At 42.1% G+C, this 21,554-nt stretch overlaps 1 protein-coding gene across 3 annotated transcripts in view; it reads right to left on the minus strand.

The window, feature by feature from the left end:
- Dync1i1 (dynein cytoplasmic 1 intermediate chain 1) overlaps positions 1-21,554 on the minus strand; it is a 290,402-nt gene that overhangs the window by 115,341 nt on the left and 153,507 nt on the right. For all 3 annotated transcript variants that reach the window (XM_051151961.1, XM_051151960.1, XM_051151959.1), the window contains one exon: positions 2,843-2,932. In XM_051151961.1, the coding sequence (XP_051007918.1) occupies positions 2,843-2,932 (90 nt within the window). The remainder of the gene's footprint in view (positions 1-2,842; positions 2,933-21,554) is intronic.

Below are 21,554 nucleotides of genomic sequence, written 5' to 3' on the forward strand. Positions count from 1 at the left end.
AAATTTTTATGGCTGAGTACTAAGTCCCCTAAAGGCAGGGTTCCCCGATGGAAGTGCTGACACAGCCCTAACTACTACAGCAGTCCTGTGAATGGCGCCACAATTAGATCTGCTAGAGATTCTTTTTAAAGTTTGCAAAATACTGTCTTGCTTAAAAAAAAAAAAAAGAAGAAGAAGAAGAAGCCAGATAGTTTGATGCCAACATAAACATGCTTTTAACCCATTATGTGCTAATTTGCAGAAACGCCATTAATGGAGAATGAGGCACACCACGGTGCTGCAGTGACAGGAAATGTTCCCTCAATCTTCTTTTTGACTCTTAGTATGGCTTTAATCAATTCCATAAAGCATGGAGACTAGTTAAAACCGAAGGGTGTTTTTGCTTGGAACTTAAGAAGCGGGTGCTTGGCTTTGCCAGGAAGAGGGTTTGGAGATTGGGGCTGGGGGTGGGGTGGCAGTGGGCAATCCCTGCCAAGGCCTACAAGAACTCAGTGGTTGTATATCACTGGGCATGTTTTAAGAGGCTTTGCAAAAGGAAAGAGCATGCATTTCAATAGATCCTGGCTTATTTTGTCCCTAGCTGTACCGTGATAATGGCATTCACTTTACTGGCTTAAAAAAAAAAAAAAAGAGAGAGAGAGAGAGATGTTTTCAGTGGAAGTTTAGATGTGAAATGGCTCCCATCGAATTTATTTAGAGATTCTTGGGGGGGAAAAAGTAAACCTGATGCCTTCTGTGGAGGCAACTGTTGAGGTGCTGAATCTTGTTCCTGTTCTCAGTCACTCCTGGAACCTGACCTCCTAAATTCCTGAAACTGGGCATAGTAATCTCCTTACTGATGGTTCTTGAAAAACAGAAAACAAAACAAAACAGAACTGTTTGCATCTTTTGATTTCAAAGCTATGAGGTATGGCAAAAGCAAGTGTAGGGAACTGGGATACAAGGCCGTAACATCATGAGTAGGGCACAGTTACAGACCTGGTCCTGTAAGGCAGGACCACTAATAATAATTTGGCAAACTCTTACACAGCACTTATTTTGTGCCAAGTTGTTCCATACTAGCCCCTTTGAGTCTTACATTAAAAAACAAACTGAGGTGGTAGGTATTATCTTTGCTTGCCAGATGAAGAAACTGGAGCCAAAAGAACACAGGTCAACCCAGTTAGTCATTATTGGTCATGCGGCTAACGAGTGGCAGAGCTAAGATTTGACCCAGGCACCCTGGGATGCAGACCTCTTTCTTTTCTTTTCTTTTCTTTTTTTTTTGCCTCACTCCTTTCCACTGCTTTTTCTATCACCAAGTTTGCATCAATAAAATCAAGACAAAATTAAGCACACCTAAAGAACTCAAATATGCCTTAGCAGGAGGTAATTTTCATTTTTAATTTCTTTAGGTTTATTTATTTTTATTTTATTTCTATGGGTGCTTTTGTTTGCATGTATGTCTGTTCACTGTTTGTGTGAGAGGCCAGAACAAGATGCTGGGTCCCCCGTGGCTAGACTGTAACTGTGAGATACTATGAGGGTGCCAAGAACCCAACTCTACTCCTCTGGAAGAGCAAGAAGTGCTCTTAACTACTGAGCCTTCTCTCCAGCTCCAGGAGACAATTTTTAAAAGCTAAGAAGTAACTTCACATTTTATCTAAACAAACCTCTAAGTGTGTGCAGTTACAATCTGTGATAGCTATTCAGATAAAATGGATTTCTTTCTCATAGGAATACAAGCAACTGGAGCGAGGGCATGGGCCCCCGACATACATTCCTATGAAACTCTCCCATCAAACAGTTGCCACACACCAAGCCAGAGCCATGGCCATTTTTAAAATTTAAATATGAAGGGAGATGCTTATTAGACTTCCATTGATATGTACTTGAGAAACCTAATTGGATGTTTAGAAAAATCTTTTAAAACCTGTGCTCAGTTCTGCAGGGACCATTTGCCACTTTTTTCAGTAAGAATGACAACTCAAAATCCCTTTGCCTGAGTGGACCAAGAGTCTTAACACAGTAAAGGGAAAACATATTTACAAAGAAAAGATGGTATTGTGGCATAATATTCAGGTTGTAGATTCAACCTATGCCTTGGCTCATGCACTTATAACTAAGGTATGCCTCTGGAAGCAGTTTTTAAATCTTTCTCTTCTTAGTTTTCTGCCAGTAAAATAAAGATAATAATAGTGAATACCCCCAAAGGACATTTTGAAGGTGTTGGCAGTGCTTTTTCAACTTCTTTGAGGAAAGGCAAGAATACTGTAAGACCTTAATTGATGCTAATTTTAATTTTGTCTTCCCTTCCAGTGCTGGGATCACTGGGATCTTATTACAAAAGAGCTCTACCCCTGAACTAAAGCCTCAGTGACTTTTATCACTGAGATATACATGGTTATTTGTCCTCACACGGGCAGAATCATGGACGAGCCCTTTCAACAGTACAACAGTAACAATTGATGCTAAGGTCTCCAGATAGAGCATACATAAAACTTCAGAACAAATTGAAAAAAATTATATCTGCTCCTTTTCCTCGTGATTACCTTTTATGATCTAACCTGACACCTGATAGTTTGTCTTATTTTTATCTCTACATATTTAGTAATCATTTAACTGGAATTGTTATTGGCACTGAAGTTGGCTTCACTATTTGCTTAGGAAAGCCTGAATACAACCAATATGGGCTCTGGAAATTCCAGTGTATGTTTTTAAATGTAATGTATTGAGTGGTCATACAAAATCTTACACAAAGGGAATGTGAGCTGAAGCTTTATTTGCTTCTATCATCTCTTAGTTTGGTAAAAAGAAAACACAACAAAACTAAATAATCACCCAGTGCATCTGCCAACCATACCTTCCTTGGCCTCCTGCTTTTTGTCTTGATTTTCCAGTTCGGAATCATGACCAATTTTGGGTTCCACCATCTCCTCATCTTCCTCATCCTCTAGAAAGAAGAAAGAGAGAAACGCAATTATTTTTCATCTTTAAATCAAAGTCTTTGGCTGATGGTGGGAGGTAGACTAAAGGGCAAAGTTCCAGTCATTTAGGGCAACTTCTAAGTAAGTCACTTCACAGAAAATGCCAGACAAATGTTCATGAATATATGAATAAATTATCTTCCAAATGGACATCTTTGAAAGGCTCTCAACCTGCTGGGAAAACTGCATCAAGTGGGCACCTGTTATGTTCCTCCCCTGATCCTGACCACATGAGATGTCTTGGAATTGCCTCCCTGACCTCTGAAGCTTCCTTGGAGAGGGTCTAAAACACATCTGAAAATGTTTCCACCTGGAATGCTTTCTGAGCAAGGGACACCTGTTGCACAGATGACTCATTTCCAATTTCATTTTTGCCAAATCAATTTGTTTTTGACCTACAGGGAAGGGTTAAATACAGGTCTAACCTCAGGTCAAATGCCATTGGCAAGTAAACAACCAGGGATAGACCCCCAAAGTCAATGCCACTGGTCTGGGAGAAACCAACCTACACCAAATGGCATTTACACATTCATAATAGTTCATGCATTAATGTGAATTTAATGAGCACTAACAAATGGCCCCAGTCAACTTCCATGGCCAGATGTTATAGTGCCCTTTCTGCTCTATGCAAATGTGGGTCTCTCTCCACCTGCCTCATTTAGAGGAGTGCTTGGGATCACTGGCTGTAGCATAGGAGATTTGGGGGAACAAGGTATCAGTGGAAAATTTAATTCACAAATATAAAGTGATAAAAAAAATACTGAAAGTTGTTCTCATGGATTTTGAATAATATAGTATTACATTTATTCTAGTAATGTCAGTAGGTGGTTGATTTCATTGGTTCAAGTAGAGTTTAAAAGAAATCACCTCTTTTCTCACCTTCCACACATTCATTCACTAAATATTTGCAGACTTTGTGTAAGACCCCCAGTTCCATTGTACCCACAAGCCCATCACAACAGATGCTAAGGACATAGCAACACAGACACATTATCAAAGGAAGGCAGGAGTCAGTGTTCTGGTCTAGGAAAGCTGTACCCCCACCAAAAATGGTCACCAGAAAGAGGCCACACAGAGGTGACCCTTGAGAATTGGGGAATTGGGTTGAGCTCTTGTTCTGTGGACCAAGAGGTCAAGGTCCAAATTCATTTATCTCCAGCTCTACTGAATATAGATTTAAAAAAAACAAAAACAAACAAACAAACAAAAAAAACCAACAACAACCCACAGTTTCAGTGGAGCTGTTGCATCTGCACACTTCCATCTTCACGGTCTCAAAACTGAAGGTATTTCATTTAATGACACTGCTTTAGTCCTCTTTAAATAGTACCAACTTCTTCACCGATAGGAAGGTTCTTATTTTGAAGATTAGTTCTCAGAAGAGTTAAAAAGCCCATCATAATAGCAAGTCACTAAGAGTTTATTGAAAAATATTATTCTATGAGGTGCTTGGCTATTAAAAGGGCTGTGATACAACATGTTAGTTTATGCAGAGAAGGATGCAGGAAAGTTGCACTCTAATTCCTTAAATAGAAGAAAACCTTTCCCCAGAGAGTATGCATTCAATTTGTATTTTTTAAAAGCACAAAAATGTGTATTGTGTTTACAATATGCAAAATGCCATAAATGAAGGACTATAAACAACAGAGAAAACATTTTAAAGTGCTTGCCTTTTAAAAGTGGTTATGAACCATTTGTAGGTCTTAATTTTTAGTAGCCACAAAACTCCTTGTCTATCAGCCTTTTAAAGACATAAAGTAAGAGTTTCAGTGGATTTGTTGAGGAAATAAAACACAGGAGTCTGGTTTGTTTCTCTGAATACTGATATGTTTGCCTTGCTCAGCAAAGAGAGTATATTTTTCTTTAAGACTCTGGTTTCCTTTCTGGTGCACTTGGAATAACTTCTGTTGGGACCATTTTCAAAACAGTTCAATAACTTGGAAAAAAAAAAAGGATTTATGGAGACCTTCTGCAGACTACTGATATATGACTTGGGCCTCTCATTCATTCCCAGTTACATTTCCTTGGAGACTGGAAAGGGAAAAAGCCCTTACCACCCATGTATGGTTTCCTGTAGCTGGATTCACACAAGAAATTAAAACTAGTGGCAGAAGTTAGATACCTGTCAGCCTTAGGAGCTTGCTTCATACAATAGCGTCTTTTAGCACCCATGTTCTGCCACCTCTGGATGCCACATTCATTTTCCCTGGCCAGAAAACTTGTCAACTTACTGTCCTCCTTCCTGAAGACTGTGTGAAGGACACGTGACATGCCCAGCATAGAACTGCCCCTGTGTGAACCCTGCAAGAATTAGTTTCCTCTGTTAATCCTTGATTCAGATAAGGCCAGGGCAGCCAACTTTCACATGCCACAGCCTTTACCTGACTTGGCTTTCTAGCCTTAGAGAGTTGGAGCACTGGAAAGTGAGTCTAGTGGAAGATTTGGCACTGCTTGGCAGTATAATCTTACAGTCTCCTGTCTAGAGGATAGTGCCCTGAACAGCTCTGTATTGGTGACAAGTGGGATGGTCCTTTCTTCCTTTGAAGCCAGAAGGGAGACAGGGTGAAGAAGGCAAGACATCAGAAGACAGATTAGATGTTCTCAGCTCACACTTTGTCTTTGTGCTCTGGGATGTAAAATGGAGGAGACAACTAGTATACATTTAGGGCATCGAGATATTCCAGCATTAATGTCCAGCATGCTGGTTAGATTGTTCCTGAGGACCTATGTCTGGATTCTCTTGGTCAATGGTCTTTTTATAGACTGTTCCTTCGGCCTCCTGTTGATTCTATAAGTACCAGATTTCCTTCTAATAAATTCCACCAGAGGTGGTGTCAGCACCAGATTTCCTTCTAGAAACTCCCACTGGACTTGGTGTCTGCTGTTTGCAACCAGAGCCCTCAGAACACAGGGAGGCCCTCTGTTTTGCAAGGTCACTAGGTTGTCGCTTTCCCAGCCCTTCCAGGACCTGCAAAGCCTCAGGGTAAGAAGGGCTGAGGGCCTGGCTACAGCTCTTGCTGTTCAGTTGCTGCTTTTGGCGAGAGGGATGTGGTCCCTTCATCTGTCACCTCAGGGAGACAGCTAGTCTGGGTCAGGTGGAAAATGGAGGGAGGGAGCATAGTAGGCCATGTCACTTCATCCTGATCTCCAGAGGGCATCCTGCAGCTGTCTAAAGTGGGAGGCCCAAAGCAATTACCGCAGGACTTTGAATTGGACAGGTCAGCAGCCGGAAGATCACTTTATGCACCCCTAAGAAAAGTGATTGCTATTTTGCTATTTAAACTGCATTACGCCATCCATTCTAATGTGAAAAGTTGTGAATGTTAGAATTAATAAATTAGCAAAAACTGCTTCCAAGAGGGAAAAGAAATGGCAAAGACACCAAGACAACTCTAATTACTAAGAAGCCACTGATAGAAATGGAAAGATAGAAAGAAGTGCTACTGTCTTTAACGTTTTGTCTTTTCATTATTTTCTCTATTTTATTATTCAATTTTGTTCAATTTCATATATATATATATATATATATATGGAGTATAATAATCGCATACTAGTTATTTGCACTCTCACATCTCATAACTCCTTCTTTTCTTTTCTACAAGTCTCTTTCCCACATACCTGTCTATTTCTTTTGTTTTGCGACCCTCTGTGTTTGGAGATATCCATGGTAGTGATGCTAGGCTTAGCAGTGGGTGTACAACCGGAGACATGATTCCATCTCTCCCACAGCCTATCAATAGCCAGGATGTCAGGAGTAAGGGATAGGGGCCCATGAGTCCTCTCCTCATCTATCACCAAAAATTGATGAGCCAGTCTTGTGAAGGCCCAGTGAAAGTAATGGCAGTTGCTGTAAGTTCATGATTACAAGTTTTTAATGTCCTGTCCAGAAGGTAGCAGTATGTAGTTCTTATCTTTATCTTTCAGCTCTTTCATTATCCCTAGACCCTCTTTGGTAGTGGTCCCTCAGCCTTAGAGTTGTAGTATAAACGTCTCTCTTAGGGTCAGGTCATCATTAGTATCTTGGGCAGCTATGAGTCCCTCTATATTCTCCTTTGTTCACTGCAGAAAGAAGTTTTGTTGGTTAAAACTGAGAGTAGCTTTTGTTTATATGCATAAACATAGATATTTAGAAGACAGTTTAGTGCTTTGTCAATCTAATTAAATAACAATAGTAAGTTCCCTCATTGGGCCCATGACCTTCCTATTATTACTGGTGAGGCTTACAGTAGCAGTCATGGATTTCCTTCTGTAAAGCTGACCTTGAAGCTAATCAGAGAGCAATTGGTTGCCTTTATGGGTCATGCCACTATTGCACAAGTGGGCATGTATGTTTCCTGGCAGGTTGTTTTTATAATTTCTAGGGTTCAACGTTGGGTATGATAGTTGAGGATTTCTTATATGTATATGCTGAGTTGGGGTCATTTTTTAGTCCCCGTTACCCTTGCTTTGTCCCAACTCTCTCTCTCTCTCCAGATGAAATCCTTCTTATTTCGAACAATTCCCCTTCCTACCTAGATGCCTTAAAAAAAGGCTTTCAATGAAGAATGGGTCTCATGAGTCTCTTCCTCATGTATGATGACATGGTGATAGGGCCAGTGTTATGCATGTCTTAGGCAGGCGACTATAGCTGTAGGTGAGCTCATGCGGACAATGACTATGTTATACCCGAAAGACACCTATTTGTATTCACCAAGTTTTGGCTCTTATAATCTTTCCTCCTGCTCATTTGTGATGCTCCCTGAGCCTTAAGGACATTTTTGCTGCTGCTGCTGTTGTTGTTGTTGTTATGGTCTCAACTAAAGTACAAATGCTCTTGTCACTTTTATATGATTCTGTATTTGAAGATTTTAGGTGGTAATTCTTCTCAGACGATACTTAAAATGTTTCTATAGAAAAATACATCTATTTCTTTTAGCTTTCTTTTTTATTAAATGTCCTCTAAAGAAATATTTTTAGTTCTATATTTGCCATATTATACATTTATTTTATGTAATATGTACACCTGTGTCTTCCAGTCACCCTCAAGTTCATATTATAGGCCACTAATCCCTGCGAGGGTAGAGAGTCTACTAGGCATTCTGGCCTCTCTCCTAACTTCAGCCCAGACAGGTTCCTCTCACTGAGTTCTCCAGTTCTGACAGCTGACCCCACGTGGGCTCACCGCTGGATCCAGGAGAACCAGCTCGGCTCTGTGTCCGGTCGGGGTCTATGGAGGAGAACTGCCAATTCCGCTTCCAGCTCTGAGTTGACACTTTTCTCTTCATGTTGTTTCTGGTGCAGCTCTATCTCTCTAGCAAATCTATGCGCATCCTCTTTGTTTCTGACAATACCTTGGTCGCACTTCTAAGATATGTCTCAGATGAGGTATTTTAAATGAGAGTTATGTATCTGTTCAAAGTTCTACTGAATGTTAGCATCAGCAACACCAACTATTGAGACCAATAATATGAATAAAGGGGATATAAAACAAATGAAAGGAAAGAAACTGTTCTGTGTGTTAGTTTTATACTACCCTATGTAGGACCTTGAGTGAAAGAAGTGTGGACTTTTCCTGAGAGATTAGTATCTCTCTTGTAATAACTCTATCACATTCTGCTCATAAAAATGGTTTAGAATTTCAAAGGAAATCCAAGTTACTTGGTGCTAAATAAGACTTTTGAAACCATATTGATCTTCCCAGTTAGTGCTGATGTGTCTTTTTGGAACAGCCTGACTCCCCATAAATAAGTTTTGTCCTGGTCAGCCCTGGAGAGCAACAAGATGGTTTAAACAGTGGAGATACCTTCTGATTTTAGTTTTACAGGCAAAATGAAAGCTGAAAGGCCGCAGGTAAGACGCAAGTCAGGGGACACCCACAAGGCTGGCTGTAGCCAGACTCACATTGACCAGGGCTCACTAGGTGGCCAAGGGGAGGGCTAAGCTGAGCTGTGAATTCCCCATGTATTTGTACAACAGATTGTAAAGGCTCTTGTATGGAGCTGACTAGAGTCGTCCTAGCCTTGGACCACCTCTGTATACAGCCTGCCAACTTCTCCCAGAGCCTGAAGAGAGCCACCCTTCTAATACACGTCACATTAGCCAAAATAAAGTATAGCATGTACCACTAGATGCTTACACAAACTAAGGTGAGCACCCGTGTGCTTTAAAAATATGCAGAAAAGACATATTTTGTGGGATTTTCAGTAAGCACTTTGTTAAATATACTACATGCTAATATTTGAAAAACCTTCACTTTCTGGTCTAGAAAAATTTGGCCCAGAGGAAAAAAAACATACATTTCTCATCATACAGTGCGCCGCTGTTAACACTCCTGGCCACATCAGTCCCCTCCTAAGGCTCTAACATGACAGTACTTGGAAAGTTTACTTCCTGGTGGAATGTCATCCAAGACATTGCAAATGAGAGGAAATGAAATAAAATATTCAAATACAAGGTAGGCCAGAAACGGGTGCTTTGGTAGGTCTTTCTGAAATCGTGTAATTGTGCTGATGCATACTGTGTGTAGTTAATACATAGCGAGCCAAGCAGATGGGATCAGCCAGCATGTGGAGGACAAGGCATTGCTCAGGCCTCCTCAGCCAGGAGTCTGTGAGTAACTTTCACATACAATGCTTTCATATAAGAGGGAATGCCTGGTTTGTGTTTCCATCCATTTCCAACTTTAAGCATCTACAACAATTCTTACTAGCTTAGCATTTAAAGTCCATTGTTATAGGACTCCAGTTGAATTCTTCATTGTCTCTTAAGTCTCTTGGTCCATTTGTGTGTGGAATAGGCTAAGTGCGTGGTTGGAACACCCCACTCTTTAGCTTATCTTACTTGTATGTATGTATGTATGCATGTATGTATATATGTATGTATGATATATGTATGAATTTATATTTGTGTGTGCGCTTTTTGTTGTTGTTTATTGCTTGAGACAGTGTCTAGCAGTATAGCGCTGGTCTAGAACTTGCTATGTTGGAGCAGACTTGCCTCAAACCCACAGAGTTCCGCCTGCCTCTGCCTTCCCACTGCTGGTATTAAAACACGTGCCACCACACCTATCTTTCCTGTCATTTGTCTTTCATATTTTTATGTCTGTCTCCAAAGTTTTCTTAGAACACCATGGATCCTTCAGGCACAGAACAAAACAATTCCATGGGCAGGTTCACACTACTGTATTAGGCCATGGTAACCCAGGTAAATTTAACCGCTAAGGACAGATATCTGCTTTTTCAGGACTTAAGAGGGTGAGATCATCTGAAAAAGCAGAGTCCCTCCTCTTCCCTCTCCTCTCCTCCTCTTCCTTCCACTCCCCTTCCCTCTTCTCTCCTCTCCCTCCTCTCTTCCACTCCCCTCACCACCCCTCTCCCTCTTCTCTGCTCCTGTGCCCTCCTCTCCCCTCCCCTCCTCTCCCCTCCCCACCCTCCTCTCCCCTCCCCTCCTCTCCCCTTTCCTCCTCTCCCCTCTCCTCTCCCCTCCCCTCCTCTCCCCTCCCCTCCCCTCCCCTCCTCTCCTTTCCTCTCCATTCAGCCAGGCTTTTCTGGGCGCAACCTGATCAACTCCAGAAAGCATCATTGCCGATGCACTCTGTGTGAAGCGGACCTGCTTGAATTGTGTAGGATATCATCTATTTGGCCTTCCTTGGCAGCCCTGTTTACGTGCACGTGCACGCACGTACACACACACACACGCACACACACACACACACACACACACACACACATGGTAAAACCAATTGAAAATGTAGCTTCCGGCTTCTTGGAAAGGAAGGAAACATACTTTCTGTCTCTAGACAACTCCTTTGCTACCTGCTTCTGCTTTAGGGCCATTCTATACCTTGATTCATCTACTCTGTTTTGACGACATATACACCTGTAGTCCCTTTTACTGGGAGACTTGTTTATGAGGAAGAAAGCTGAAGTAAAAGTAGCAGAGGCGCCACAGAATTTAGCTTTCAATAATAATTGTAATTATGTCCCAAAGGAAGACAGACATCAAGGTCTGCAGAGTATACAAATGTGTTCCCTCTGTACAGACCCTCTCTCGTGTTCACGTTTTACACATGTGCTCCAGTCTACTTGTCAGGTACACAAATATATCCTGTTTGTCCTTTGGATCACGGTGTTTCCTCAGATACTTCCCTCTATCCTTTTAAGTGCCAGGCACTATTCTAGGTGCTAGAGATATATCAGTGAATGAAATAGCACGATGTCCTACCATCATGATGCTGGCATTTCATTGGGGGAAGTGACAATAAACAAGATAAGCAACGGGTACAGAATTGCAGGGGGTCTTTAATCCACTTGGACTTGATTTTTGTGCACGGTGATGAATACGGTAGGGGAAGAGGTCCCCTTCTGTCACAGGCCTAGGAGAGGGGAATAGGGTAAAAGAAGGAGGGATGGGGGGGAGGTGGGGAACAGGAAGATACAAGTGAGGGAGTAACAATTGAGATGTAATCTGAATCAATTATTTAAATAGAAAAAAGAATTGCAGGTGGTAACGATGGCTAGAGTGGGAAGTGAGGAGCGTTACCATTTTATAAGGGAAGGAAAGGCAGTCCTTCCTGAGAGCAGAGATTGGGGAAAAGACGTAAGAAGTGATGGACCAAGTGTGTTGGAGCCTTCCTTGGCAGAAGACATGAGGGTAGGGGAGTGCCTAGAGCATCCAGGGCTCCTAGTTTGTCATCACCTCCACATGTGTAAACAGATTGCTAGTCAGACCTGGATGACCTCCAGTTTCCTAAGTCCTTCATGTCATACTCTGCCTTGTCAATAGGGATTTCCCTTCCTCTAATCCCCTCCAAGCATTTCAGCTGGACATCTCAGCCAGGTGGTAGTGGCGCATGCCTTTAATCCCAGCACTTGGGAGGCAGAGGCAAGGAGATTGCTGTGAGTTTGAGGCCAGCCTGGTCTACAAAGCGAGTCCAGGACAGCCAAGATTACACAGAGCAACCCTGTCTCAAAAAATAAAAACAAAAACAAACAAACAAACAAACAAAAACTCAGTTGGGTATCTCCATGTTTTTTCTCATTCCACCAAAATCTGCTACATTAAAATGGAATTTATCATTTTCTGAATTTTTTTTTGTTTTGTTTTGTTTTTGTTTTTGTTGTTTTGTTTTTTTGAGTCAGGGTTTCTCTGTGTAGCCTTGGCTGTCCTGGACTCACTTTGTAGACCAGGCTGGCCTTGAACTCACAGCATTTTGTGTGTCTCTGCCTTCCGAGTGCTGTTATTAAAGGCATGCACCACCATGCCCGACCCTCATTTTCTGATCTTTCCAGTGCTGTGTTTTGGTCATGTAGTGCCCCCCTCTCCATGTGTTCAAAGCTTATTTTCTGGCTGGTCGTGCTATTGGGAAAAGGTGCAACCATTAGGAATAGAGATATAGTAAAAGGAAATTAGGTTTGGTGTGTACCCTTGAGAGGGTCCCTAGGCCTCTTGCACCTCCTCTTGCTCTCTTTGTTTTCTTTGGTCGCCAAGAGGGGAATGGGTCTCCTTCACCCTGTACTTTCCCCATGTTATTCTGGGGCTGCCACAAGTCCAAAGAAACAGGAAGAAGACAGCACAGACCAAAACTTCTGAGACCTTGAACTAAAAGGAATCACCTTTCCTCTTTGAGTGAAAAGCCAGAAACATGCCTATTACACCATGGTTGGAAATAGAACATACCCTTATATTTATGAGCTTTCTTTCCCTTAGGTTCTAATTTTTGGTGTAGTATCTGTTGTGTATATCTGTATCCCAAATATGAGTCTTTATTAAGTTCTTTGGGCTATATTAGATTCCAATGGGCTCAAGTTTTCCAAAGTGTTCTGAAAAGGACAGTTCTCTCTTTTCTCTCATTCTCAAAATGTTACAGTCCCTTTCCTTGGCCACTGATCTCACTGTTGACAGCAACCCTCATCTAAACTTGCTGAGAGACTCCCTGCTCCCATTGGGAGAGCCACCTTGTCTTCTCTTCACTTCCTGTCCTAGTCACTGAACACTAGCTGTTTGCTGGCCACCTTCTGTGTGCTCAGATCATGTCCAGCTATTGGTGCCCTGAAGCATGAAAAACCAGTGGCTACCAACTCATAGAACGAAATAGATCAAGTTCTTGTGGTAAACATTTTATATCCCTTAACCTATTTAACCTTCATAACTCACCCAGACAAGGTGATCCAACTGGGGTCAATAAGCCAGAGAAAGCAACAGAGGCAAGATTCAAACCCATGTTTTCCTAACACCCAGTCTCCTCCAATTGGCTAGTAAATTGTACCAAACAGTATAAAGAGGAAAAGGGAACTGTAGCTGACATCTGTGGCTTTGGCCACCCAGGAGTCACTACTCCACTTCGGGGGATAACAGTTCCTCCATTCTTCTGTGGACACATGTGTCTTGCTTTCAGCTGGTAATTCCTCCTTACGATGGAAGGGAAGACTTTGAATCAGTAGGAGTAGCCAGCGAGGCTGGGTCTCAGACTTTGGACTTTTTTAATACTATAGTGGAGGGACCCATAAATTAGGATACCTCTGAGGGGGTTGAATATATAGTTAATAATGAAGCTGTGGTTAAAAAAAAAAAAAAGGATGCTTGAAAACTGTGTGGACAAACTGAAACCTGTGGTGACTCCATCTACCAGGAAGGCCATGTCCTCTCCTCCCCCAGATTAATCAACTGCCTCAGAAAGCTCAAAATGTGCTACCCTTGTGTCAAAGAAACGGGCTTTTTTTTTTCTATTCGGCTGGGTGACCATTCTAGTTAACTCAGCACTCCCAGTCACCCTAACCCCTAAGAAAACAGACTCTTTTCCTTCCTTGGACTGATATTGTTCTAAAAGCAACATTGCATTGCCATGGCTTCCCTAGATGGAGCTTGAGAAAGAAGGAAGGAATAAAGCAGGGCCCAGAGATGTGCAGTGAGAATGGTGCGGAACCCAACAGTGATGGTTACTATTGACTTCTATCTTGACAGCATCTGGAGTCACGTAGGAGGCAAAGCTCTGGGCATGTCTATAAGGACATACCTAGAATTTAGTAACAGAGGTGGGAAATCTCTTCCTAAGTGTGGGTGGTATTTGCAAGGGTTGTGGCCATGGCCCCAATAAAAAGGAGAAAGGGAACTTAGTGCAAGCATTCATCTCCCACTATTTCCTGACTATGTAGTGTGCCCAGCTGTCTCTGGCTGTGGGCATCACTTCTGTGTCGTGACGGAACACAGTCTCAAACTGTAAGCCAAAATAAACCCTGGACTTTTTGCTTATTTTTTCCTCTGGGTATTTTTTTGTCACAGCAATATGAAAAATGAGTAATACACATACAGTGTATACTGCCCGTGAGGACATCCCCCTTCCAGTCTAAATGATACAGCAGCATAGCCCACTCCATTCTCCCCTGGATTGTGTACTTGTTTTTTCTTCATCCTGGTATTTTTTCTTAAAAAAAAAAATATATATATATGCATGTATGCATGTGTGAATGCATGAGTACAGGTGTGTGCACGCCACAGCACATATATGGAGGTTAGAGGACAGGTTCTTGGAGTCAGATCTCTTTCCATCATGGATCCTAGAGAAATTCTTACCATTAGGCTTGTACAACACAGACTTGACTCACTAAACCATGCCATCCATGCCTGATTTTCTCTCTCTAAACAGGTCCTTTAACCAGCTAAGTCTCAGAGCCTGAAGCCCGAATTTCTCCTCAATTTCTGAACATTGTTCACTACCTGGCTTGTGTACTTGTTTATATGTTTATTTTTGTTGCTCCCACCAATGCACTAAGACTTTTACAACACAAAGACTGTGTCTCACTCTCACTTTCACTGCATTCACAGTATTTAGAAAAGACCTGGGTCTGTGCTAGGTGCCAATGAACATTAGTTGGATGGCCAGATTATGGAAACAAAAACACCACACAGATCTGGTTCTTTGAAAAAAAATCATGTATGTCTTTTGCTTTCAAATTCTCCATAAATAGAATGGGCATATCAATGTCTTTTGCTGACTTTTATTTAAGCGTTTCCTCTTTTAATTTCCTAATCCGCAGACTAGGGAGAACTGACATATTTTCCATCTAGGAATGCATCATAATTGGTCACAGTTTGATTCAGAGAGAAGACCATTAACAGATTTGTTTGCTTTTGATCCTGGCATTAGCAGCTCTATTTGGGACTAAATCATTTCCCCTAGTGATAACTTCATGTTTTTCCCATTGGCTCAAATATGAAGTCCCTTGTCTGTCAATGTAATAATTTTCTATTAATTATAAGAGAAGAAACTAGCAGTCAGATAGCTTTAACAAAGTATTTGCCTGATCCAAAAGAACTGAGTTTCCAGTTCCTTAGACTAAGTACAACTCTCAGTTGTGGTCAGAGTCACCGGTTTCAAAGTGTCCTCTTGTATTCACTTTCTGGTCAGTATAGACACACAGACACATAGTACTGTGAAAAACGTGATGGTGAACAGCAGGAAGATCTGTGATGGGCTTAATGACAGGCTAAATATCAGGAAAAGTAAGCTGATACACCCTTCCTATTGAGTCTCTTCCATTCTGTTGAGAAGCAGCACAAAGCAACATTACCTCAAATGACATCAAAAGGTCTCAAAGATGGCTCGAGTATCAGCATAACCACACCTCAGAAGGACAGTTTTCATGGTGCAAATTGCCCTCACCTATGCACACATAGCATGAGGAAGCAGGGTCTTAGTCGTTATGCCAGCTTCTCCAGCATCTGCTTTCTCATCTCAACATGAGGGATGCTACTTATGTGACAGAGAAACAAAGCAACAATGGGTGTAGTGATGCTTTGTTGTTATCAAAGAGCAAAGTGAGTATTAAAAGTGAGGCGATAGTGACCATAATTGTATCTTCTTGGTGTCTAGTGTTAAACCCAGCCACAAAAACCTTCATGGTGTTAAGGTTATGGAAAAGAAAAAAGAAGACATTGTAGTTAGTTGTTCACCATAGCAACAAAGGACTGGAAAGTCCCCCAGAGACAACCATGGTCGTTGCAGATTTGAAGATTAGGAAAATAAAGCACCCAGCATAGTTGGTATCTGAACTAACCACTTTAACTAAAAGGGCATATGCCACACTAAAATTCCTAAAATGTCTCAAGTTTTTTATCACCATCTTATTTCTTTACTTGGAAGGAAGCACATTAATTGACATATTTAGTTTCTGTAACCTAGGAGAGAAAGAAGAAAATGGCAGGCTGGAGGGACAGCACCCATTTGTCACAGGCTAAGGCACCGTCTTCTATTGGAGTACTCATTCTAAACTGAAAGATGGGACATACCATCACACTGCTTACGACACCATTATGTTCTCAATTCTCACACAGGATAATAGCCACACTCCTTAGTCTGTCATATATCATCTTTATTTGCCTGTTTGTTTATTTTGAGACAGGTTTTTCTGTATAACTACCCTAGCTGTCCTGGAACTCGCTTTGTAGACCAGGCTGGCCACAAACTCACAGAGACAGGTCTTCCTTTGCCTCCTGAGTGTTGGGAGTGAAGGCACACACCACCCTGACCAGCAATAAGATCTCTTACATAATTCCTCTTAATGCGAGATGCAGCCAAACAAGATAATCTCCATGTGGTTGTCCCACACAGGTACTGTATTAAAATGCTGATAAGTACTTGCTTTAAGGTGGATTGCTTGGCTCAAGGGTGATGCGGCATAGACAAAGTCCAGAGGAGCAGTCTTCGCACTGTGGCTGACATGAATTGAGCACTTCATCAAGTGCTGGCATTGCTTTCCCCATAATGATCTTAGGGTCCCCATAACAATCTTAGGGAACCCCACAATCATTTAACCCTCTGTAGGTGAGAAGATAAGAGCTCAGAAAATTGAAGTCAAGAAAGTTCACGTAGTAGGTAAATAACAACTTGGTTAGAGATCCAGGTCTCTTTTAATTTGGGAACTGTAAGGTTTTTTGACACAACAGCTTACTGTCCTATTTCTGGGTCCCAAACTGATCATCCATCCAGATTCTGTAAAACAGAATCAGCCACTGAGTCCGTGAAGTGTGAAGTCTGAGATCGATCAGAAATGTCCCATTCATGTCCAGAACTCGACAGCCTAATAGAGTAGATTCCTTAAATCTCTGAAAAACTCCTTTGCCCTTTCCATCCTTAGCTACCTTGGTTTGACTTAGGTCTCTATCGGTTTTCACCATGAGCATTGCCACTGCCACCTTCTGATCATGCATCCTGCTTAAACTCTTCCTGTAATGTGCAGAAGAGCTGCTGAGAGGTCCTGTTCTGCCCTTGCTGCAGTTCTGCCGAGGTTTCTCCAGCATGCCTCTGAGCTCAGCATCCAAAGCCTGCATCCCGTGGCTCCAACTCTCACCTCAATTTATACCCTTGCCCCATGAGGTCCTTTCACTCCAATACCCATCCTCTTCCTTCGTCTTCACATGAGCTGCTTCATCCTTCTGTGTCTTTATACAATTTGCCTGCCCATAGCATCCTTGCCCGCCCTTGTATCCTGCTACCATATTCATCTTTCAAAACATAGTTCCACAACTTTGATTTCAGTTCTCCTGGGTCACTTTTCTTACAACTTCAGTTTGATGTAGCTGCCCTTCCTCTGCGTAGAGCAGCACAACTATTTTTCCTTCATTATTGATGATTATCAATCTATTGTTACAATGCTCTAAACTCCTAAAGGTGTGTGTGTGTGTGTGTGTGTGTGTGTGTGTGTGTGTGTGTGTGTGTGTGTGCGTGTGTGCGTCAAACACATGGAGCATGGTAGATGGTCAATTACTGTTTACATTAATTAATAAGTAGTTACCCTAAGAGGCATAGCACAATTGGGACAGAGTCGATGTCATTTATCAATCTAGAATATGATTTATCTTTAGATTCTCTATGTGACTCTCTGACTTGTCTGACTTAGAAAATGTCTAAAGGTGCTTGCATTCAAGTCACACAAGGGGTCCTCATATTAACCTCTTGGTTATGACACGTGATGCATGTTTCTTATTCACTTCCCCAGCAATTCCCAGAATAAAGCAACTCGGACTATTTTATTTTGTTTTGTTGAGACAGGGTTTTTCCGTGTAGCCTTGGTTGTCCTGGACTCATTTTGTAGACCTGGCTGGCCTCAAACTCACAGCAATCTCCCTGCCTCTGCCCTTGAGGGCTGGGATTTAAGGTGTGTGCCATGGCGCAGACTTCCTGGGAAGTGGTAGCACATTTGGAATCCTCAGAGAATGCCTATATTGGACTGCTTTTCAACACAAAGAGAATTTTGCTTTCTAAGCAAATTCCGGACAGTTTGATTGTATCTGGGGAGTGTTTTTGATTGTGATGCCTGGGGTGGTCACTACTGAAAGATAGTAGATAGAAGCATCAAAGGAGCACAAGACACCCCACCCCCACTCCACAGCAGAGACTTAGCCAGCATGAGATACTCCCAATCAGAGCCCCCATCCCCCAGTCTCTGATTTAGGACATCACTTCTGGCCCTGTGATGACCTGAAAAGCACCCAGCCAGCATTCCCTTGGCCTGATGAGGCTTCTGGTGGTGGTGTTTCCTCTGGGCATAAACGTGACATAAAGACCAAGACAACAAGGAAATATCCTGTGTTCCCAAGGATTTAGCCCTTGACTTATTTCCAAGTGCGTGTCATGTCTCATAAATCCTATGATCAGCAAAAACATTTTACTGTTCCCCATGAGCTTGCCAGATCCTGGCTGCTGACTCTCAGCAAAGGCTGCAGGCTGTAGCCGTCAGCTACCCCCACTTCTTATAACCCCCCTCCTTTGTATGAGCTGATCCACATGTCTGCAGGGCCCAGCTCTTTCTTCCACATAGAGGTAGGCCTCTAGCCATCAAGTCCACATTCAAGAAGGTGCTCAGCTAAGATCTTGATACAGCAAATCAGGAGCAGTTGAAGCAGAGGCCGAGGAGCTTGGGTGGGTTTAGCTTGTCTGGGGCGGTACTAGCTTCAGGGCTAGTTGGAGAATGTAAAGAAATGAAAGGGTGGGGAGAGGTAAGAAGACCACCATCAGGATTTACTTCCTAATGCCAGGCTTGAAAAGGATGCCCCTGATGCAGACACTGACACCGAAGCTGCAAGTCACAGCTTCCTCCGATGTGCAAAATATATTCCAGAATGTTCCAGTAGACACTGGTGAACTTTATTCATGAATACTTTATCCTTTCACAGTAAAGGCTTGCACTGCCATCTATTCACCACACCACTTCTACGGTTAGGCTATGGACAGGCAGTAACTAGAAATAAGAATTTCTATGTCACAATACAAGTTATTGATCAAGCAGGAGTTTGACAGCATACCTAAGACTTCACAACAGTCAACAAAACCAAAATATTTTGTTAAAGTTATGATTGGGTATCATACTAAGGGAATGGAATAGCTAACTTACATGTTAAATATATGTTTTCAGTTGTACCTTGAAGCTCCAATAGCTAGGCAAGTGAAGTCTTTTGAGCACCTACTGTGCACAGTGATAACAAATCTCGTAGTTTAGCAGGAAGCCAGCAAATGATCACCGAATACTACAGATTGCTCACTTATCAGCTGCACATGCCTGGGCTGTGTAGACTGGCCCCCAGGATGGAGTGCCCAGAAATGCAGACAGCCAATGTGGGGTGGAACTGAACTGAGGCCGAAGATACTCCTGTTACAGACTGTCAGTCACATCAGAGAGAAGCCCTCCCCTTGTGCCGAGAGTAAGGAGAGCATATCTTCTTTCAATTCAAATACAATAATACTCTTCAAACAGTAGCTGCTTTTATTTGCTGAAGAACAAATCTTCCAACATTGGCCAAGTGACAAAAACGGGCATTACATGATCCGCCATCACACACGTGTTCCTTCTGCTCCAATTTGAGATCCCCAAAATAGAGAATCTCGCATTAGGCGTGGAGGTAGATTTAAAAGTCCAACCATGAATCATCAATGTCCTTCGTTTATATTGAGAGTGAACAGGGGACCACCAAAGGCTGTGTTCACACTCAGGCCACAAAATTACAAATTTGATAGAATTTCTTTTACTAAATGGAGCTCTGTTCCTTTCTCATAAACTGGTCCTGCCTCAATGTCTTGGGAGAGCTGGCCAATATATCCATTGGTGAACTTTTTCATCCCTTTTGAAATCCATGATGAGACAGGTATTTCTTTTTATTTTCCAATCTCCTCAAACTGGCTAATTAAAATACTTTTTTACATGGACAAATGACAAGTTGTATGCTTTTATGATTGACCGTGTGACATTTGTTGTCTGTACACATAATGGGACAATTAATCAAGATAAGTTAGCTCATATGTCTATAGACTTACAACAATCAGTGTGAATGAGCAGAAGACACAGCAATGCTGAATCCCTAAAATATTCCCAAGTTCTCACTCCTCCACTGCTTTAGTCAGCTTATGACAGACTGTGGACAGTGTGTCAATCAGACCTAGTCATGGGAACACATGCTATGTAGTAGTTACTAATAGGTAGAGACATTTTAAAAGAACTTAAAAAAAAAATCACCCATCTATCTTTAAATCATTTTCTTATGTATTGTTTGTTTATCGTGTGTGTGTGTGTGTGTGTGTGTGTGTGTGTGTGTGTGTGTTGTGTTGAGATGTGCAGTGTTGCACATGTAAGGAGGTCAGAGGATGACGTACTGGAGCCAGTTCTATCCTTCCTCTAAGTGTGTATCTAAGATTGAACTCAAGTCATCAGGCTTAGCAGTAAGTGCTTTTGCTTGCTGATCCATCCCACCAGCCTCCACTTGTCTATCTTTAGTGGAAAGACAATTCACAAATTAAGTCAATTTTTAAATTTAAGTAATTTATTCAGATTACATCTCAGTTGTTATCCCCTTATTTGCATCTTCCCATTCCTGCTCCCTCCCTCTTTCACCCTATTCCCTCCCCCTAGGTCTGTGACAGAAGGGGACCTCACAGCCTATCAGGTCTAGGGTGGAAATATTCATATGTTATTCAGTTCTTATTTCTCAACGCTTTAACTTTCTGATCAGCATAAGAGAGCTGAGTAGCCAAAGACCGAGAGACAGTTGGCAAACCCAGGACCACACAGTCCAAGAGAATTTTCTGAGGTGGCAGAAAGGTGCCTTCTGTGCTGCCTGTCAGGCCATGCCCAGCTCTTGATTACTGGAAAGAAGTCTAGTGCAAGGCCTGGAAGTGATTTGAAATATTAGTTTAAATACAAATCAGGGCTGGTGAGACAGCTCAGCTGTAAAGAGGTAGCAAGGCTCTTGTGGATGAGTTAGGTTTGGCTCCCACGACTGCCTGTAACTGCAGCACCAGAGTACCAAGACCTGTGGCCCCATGGGCACCTCAGCTTGTGCGACACACACCAACACACTTAAATAAAATACAAATAGAAATCTTAAATCTAAATAGTTCACATGGCTGGTGACTCCTTATTGGATCACACAGGTCTACTTCATAATGTCAGAGCTTTAAAGAACTTTTCAAAAGACATGGCATGAAAATATTTAAAAAGTAAAATTTTTTTTTCTCCAAAAGGAGACTGCTTTTGAGTACACAAACCCCTTCTTCTAGAATGCAGAGACTTCATCCAGCCTCCAGGCCCTGGCCACACAGACGCCTTACATGCCTGTTTG

This window comes from Acomys russatus, chromosome 10 (genome assembly GCF_903995435.1).
Source record: "Acomys russatus chromosome 10, mAcoRus1.1, whole genome shotgun sequence".
Lineage (NCBI taxonomy): Eukaryota > Metazoa > Chordata > Mammalia > Rodentia > Muridae > Acomys > Acomys russatus.